Source organism: Haliotis rubra, unplaced genomic scaffold (genome assembly GCF_003918875.1).
Source record: "Haliotis rubra isolate DU_JTF1 unplaced genomic scaffold, ASM391887v1 Scf1510, whole genome shotgun sequence".
NCBI lineage: Eukaryota > Metazoa > Mollusca > Gastropoda > Lepetellida > Haliotidae > Haliotis > Haliotis rubra.
The window spans coordinates 49,931-55,366 of record NW_025765460.1 but is presented as its reverse complement, the minus strand read 5'-3'; the positions used below and the strand labels follow the sequence as shown (position 1 = coordinate 55,366).

The window sequence follows — 5,436 nt, the reverse complement described above, 5'->3', positions numbered from 1 at the left end:
CTCATACTTTATGAAATTGACGAACTGAGAAGCCACTAACTACCTGTATGGAATAGAGTTATCGGCCTTGCTCATCCAATCAGAGAGTAGTTCGTCGTTGGTGCGAGTCTATTGAAGGTGAAGGACAAACATGGTGGCCTCGATCACTCGATACCGCTAATTTTCCAATAAAGTCGTGTATGGCAGGTAAAATCATCAACTCATTTCATTTGAGATGTTGTAATGCGAAAGCGGAATATCTAGCGATTACGAAAAGGTTATGTTTTTTCGCCGATTGCGTGTTTTCCATTGAAATACTTAGTATTTCTTCGCCGCGAGGCGATGATTTTCGTAGGCAGGTTTTTGGCGTACAAATGAAAAAGTTGTCTTTTCCCGAGTTCGTTGTACTCGTTGTGAGTTTATTTTTGGTTTTGCACTACCGTTACACGAATAAACAAAAAAACTATGCAAGCCCAGTGAGGGCCACAACGACCTGTCGCGTGAATACTGAATCAGTTGTGTAGTTTGCAATAAAAATTGTCACACTGTGTGTTTTAGCGAATGAGTTGTTATTTGCTGTGTGTGTTATGGAAAATGTTTGTGGATTTTGTTGTTGTTTGATGTGTGTTCATTGCAACTGTGCATCAATGGTTGTCATTTGTCACAATCCCACAGCCCCATGCAACCATACCCAGGATTGGTAATCGAACTGTCACGAATGCACATAAATACGGGGGAAATCGTGCATGTGAACCATTCACGATGGAAGTCCAAGGAACTAGCGGTGAACAAATACAGATAAGATTGAACTGATGCAAGGAAAACCCATTCACAACATTTGTAAAAATTTATTCCTAAAATCATAGAAACATTGCACATGTGTGAAATTACAGATGTTCAAGAACAGTTATGAGTGACAAAAAGAGTTATTGCTGATGAAATTACATAATGTTGACAACTGGAGATTGCTATGAACAAGACTGCAATGGACATATTTACCCACTGAACTGATGACAACTGAGAATGCACAAGTGCAGTAATGCACAAGAAAGTCCTTAGAGAACACAAATACTATTGATAATTATGAGTGAGTGAGTGATTGAAAAGTCAAATTGTCAATACGTCACCCATAAGGTGAGTAAGTGGTACATTGCTATGAATTGTGTCTAATTCTCTGCAAAACGTGTCAACAAAGGACATGAAAACAAATAGAATATCACAGTTATCAATGGAAAAGTAGTATTAACGTCGCAAATATGTGAAGCATAGAGGACAGTAAATGATAAAAACAGGCTAAAGATTGCCAACAACTGAAGGGAGATCACCATACCAGGGCCCAAGGGGACTTACAGTACATTTGCTTCCTGCATGAACCCTAGCTGCATTTATACCATCCCCTGAGATGTTAGCAATTGTGGACAAGCTAGCCAGCCATTAAAACAACACATATGCTGCGGTTAAAAATAGTAGTACGTTTAAATGTACGATTATTGTTTTGGGACTTACATACCCTCTCAGGAGGACAATAATTTTACAGTACCTTAACCCCCCTCGAGGATACAGCCACTAACAATGACAGTTGTGAATTTAAACTACTAATCATAAAATAGTGAATTATGTACACACAAATAAGTCATAACAATGCCATCGCTGTTACAAAGCCCATAACATTAATCGACAAGTTGCTCTGTATATACAATTGATAATACTGTACAACTGAAAACATGTACTGTCTGGCAAACGATGTACAGCTGGCTGTCTGGGTGCAGAATTAGTGCCCGGGTGCATCATCTGAAATAAACAGCACATGATATGTAAGTCATGAGGACATCAGCATCTGTAAGATATAACATTAATGATATAATGGTGATGCTTGTAGGAAGCCAAAGTTTATCAGTTTGGGAAGAGGAAAATCAATCCTGGCGGAAATGTAAAGGGAAAAAAGACCGTGAAAAAACATCACACCGGTAAGGTGTCAACGACCTACATAGCCGACGCCAAGGCAAGGGCCAGCTGTCTCAGTGTCCGCAAACGAACAATCATGAAGAAGGTAAGAATCCACGCCTTTTCAATTACATGATATAAAATACAATTGACCAAAATCACTGACCTGCACGTTCATGAGATTCCTCCTGCTCCAACACCGCTGTCGAAGTATCACCAGCCCTCTGGAGGAAAGTCGGAAGCACTGCCTTGGTACCAGTCCTGACGTCCTTCATGTACTCCCGTCGCAGGGAACCGGCAAGGTCGTCTGCACCTGCATCGTGGAGTCGCCCAATGGTGTCCTCTATCAGACCACACAGCTGGCTGTTGGTTTTCTTGGTGACATCACTGGCCTCCTCCCTCTCGCCAGCCGGGACGAAGACACGCTGGAGGTGATGATGAGACCCTAAGGGTTTACCAGACATCGTCGCCTCCACGTACTTCGTCTTGTTGTCCTGGCAAGTCTTGGCGAACGACGACAGATGCAGGTCCAATGCCTTCACTCCGAGAGACACATGAGGACGCGTTGACATAAGGGTCCCAAGGTAGGCCGACTGTCGCAGATGGTGGCGCCAGTGACGTGTCTCCCTCGAGAGGTCCACGTGGTGACTGCTCGAGGTGGCCGCTGCAGTCATATGATCACGGATCTGAAATATACAGAATCTGGTGTTATGTTTCAGATTGACGAGCTATACAAAAAGACCGATACAGAATGCTATGTACATATGGTGACTTCATCACAACAGAACTGGAAATACTGCACGCCCAAACTAGGAAAGACGTACGATGATCTCACTGTACGTGACTTGAATATGTTCTTACAATGTAATACAAGTCAGTTCAGAAATGTAAACAAACGTTCAGAACAATACAGATCTTGATGAAGCGTGTCTGGTGCCAATGCATGAAATGATTGCCAACATTATGTTTCAGGTTTCCCACAAAGTGCCAGATACTGCCACCACCCATGATCCCACTCCCGACTTCCCTTCCCCACATCGGCGCACTGTGACAGTCACCGAGGCACGGATGACGCAGACAACACTGTCATCCTTCAGGCAAGGTGACTGTGACAGATGCGCCGAGTGTGGCATTGAAAGAGACGGGGAAGGGGACAAGGAAAAGGGACCATGGGTAGGATGTGACATCCAGCAGTGCAGCTACTGGGCCCACTTCCGATGCCTCGGCTTCGTGGTGACAGGCAGACACCTGAAATCACTGTCAAAAATTCCTTTCTTCTGTAGTAAACATAGAACATAGAGAACATTTGTTTGTTATTTGTCAATGCTTACCGAATCAAGTGTGTCGAGGTTTCGACAGATCCGTTGCCAGTGGTGAGGCGTAGGTAGACCAGGGGGCATCCACATCTGGATCCTTCTGTTCTTAGCCTCAAGGATGAAGTCAGCTCCTTCTCCGCGGTCATCTGCTCCACTGGCGGAGTAGGACAGGTTGTCCTTGAGGAAGGAGTGGATGACGTCAGGGCAGGAACGCAGGGTGTGGTGATATAAAAGGGACAGCTGTTGGTACTGGGTCATGTTAAGGCCAAAGAACAAGTCTGAAAACCTGCTGTAGGACTGAAGCGCAAGAGAATGGTTACCCCTTCGTATGCCACAACGGAACAAGAACAAGGCCATGACATATGTGAAGATGACATCGGCCAGGAATACGAAGTTCTTGTCCGTTCTGTTGGACAACCACTCCCCGAACCCAGCAACATCAGGCCGGCTTCCAGAGCGCTGACAGTCCCTGACATATGGCACTATGAGCTCAGCTCCTGTTCCCCAAAACAACACATCAATCATCTGCCAGGCCTTGTGATGGTCAGACAGTCTGACAACTGGCCTGTGCCTTGGCAGATTTGAAACCAAGCTGTTTACCAAGTTCTTGAGGAACAACATGCCAAAGCAGTTTGAACGTGGCCTTGGTCATGTTGATCTCCATGTGACCTGGACCGGGAACCAGCAACAGCCATATGTCCGGTGATCAGCAACATCTGCAATCGTCTGATTGTGTTCCCTCAGCACATGTCCTTTGAACTCCTCACACCCAGAGATCTCCCTTCGATCACACAGTGGACAGTTGAACGTATTCGTAATGACTCTTGAAGCCAAATTATAAGGCAACCCATCGCACCAAACTACAACCCATGACCGAGATACGCCAATCCCAGAGTCCTGTAGGATTCTATTGAGTACTACATGCATGGCAGCATAGGAACACGGGTTAACCAGGACTGGCTCACCCACAACAAGATCTGGAGCAATAAGACTGCCAGCTTCCACAAGGGAGTACCTGTGAGATATGCTGTCACTTCTTATGATCCGGATCTTGGTGGAGGTCTCATCAAACACTGCCCTGTATGATGCCTCCGTTCCTGCTGACGTGGACTCTGGCAGTTGGTGCTGATCATAGTCATCACGACAACCGGAAGTGGAACAATTTTGCTCACTCAGTACAGACTCAAAAACTTGTGAACATAACTTTGGAATGTAAACTAGTGTGTTCCAATTGAATCTAATCTCATTGAGATTAAATTGTAAGTTTCTACTTTTACTTCGAGCAGAATATGTCAACCGTTCATCGCTATAACACTATAGACACCAAAATACTTGTGCATTTATAGCAAAGATATCAAATATATTGTACTGGTATAGTAAGAAGATAACAGGAAGTGTCTTTTCATAATGAGTCAGTTGAATATATTGCTCTATTGTACTTTGTACAAAGATTGATGTTCATCACAACAGTGTGACAATCACATTGCAATATTGTAGTTCATAAGAATACTCACGTGAGAATGATAATCATGTACATGATAATTCCAACGATCCCATGTAGTACACATACCAGTGTTCCTTATGAACATGTATTTCCTGCAGAGGATTATTATAGAACATGTAACATCCATGAATATCAATGACTATGTGAATTTCCATTGACTCATCCATACAGGTAGAAGCTCAATAGCTTCTGATAGCACATTAAACACTTATAAGATCGTTTGTTCACAGCGTATTTGATATACAATCCTTCGTGGATTTGGTGTTGTGTGTAACTTCCACAGTAATGTTATGGGAATCACAATCTTCATAATGACAGTATATTACTTATTTCCCTGGCTCAACTGTATCGTCATCGTCAGCCTGGTTTCTTCACATACTTCCTTGAACTGTATGTCGTTGGATACCTTCCTTAGTCCTCCATCCTTCATTTTGATAAGGACGACTCCCCCGGTCACCCAGGATGACTCACCCCTTTTCTCCCTGGCAAGAATTCTAGCTTCTTTGGCCAGTTTGGCCCTTGTTCTTGTTAGGTCTTCGTTAATGAAGACTCTGGACGATCCTGTCTGTAGTTCTTTCAGCTTAGCCCTCTGTGAGAGTAAGGATCGTTTGGATGGGATGCTTACAAACATCACGATGATGGTCCATGCCGGAGGTCTGTGGAGAGGGTGGGTAACGCGGTACCCTGTGGCTA

At 44.0% G+C, this 5,436-nt stretch overlaps 1 protein-coding gene across 1 annotated transcript; it reads right to left on the bottom strand.

The window, feature by feature from the left end:
* Positions 1-1,504: 1,504 nt before the first annotated feature.
* On the bottom strand, positions 1,505-2,535 carry LOC124270378. The gene is made up of 2 exons (XM_046705416.1): positions 2,090-2,535; positions 1,505-1,770 (listed from the first exon to the last, which is right to left on the bottom strand). The coding sequence occupies exons 1-2, from the start codon at positions 2,493-2,495 to the stop codon at positions 1,751-1,753; spliced, it is 426 nt and encodes a 141-aa protein (XP_046561372.1). The 5' UTR covers positions 2,496-2,535; the 3' UTR covers positions 1,505-1,750.
* Between the last annotated feature and the right edge of the window lie 2,901 nt (positions 2,536-5,436).

What these genes read in the sequence shown, in the direction of transcription:
- LOC124270378 (XM_046705416.1), bottom strand. Translation starts at nt 2,495, where the DNA reads ATGTCAACGCGTCCTCATGTGTCTCTCGGAGTGAAGGCATTGGACCTG. An exon ending in GGAATCTCATGAACGTGCAG is followed by an intron (nt 1,771 to 2,089) that starts GTCAGTGATTTT and finishes TGTTTATTTCAG; the next exon opens with ATGATGCACCCGGGCACTAA.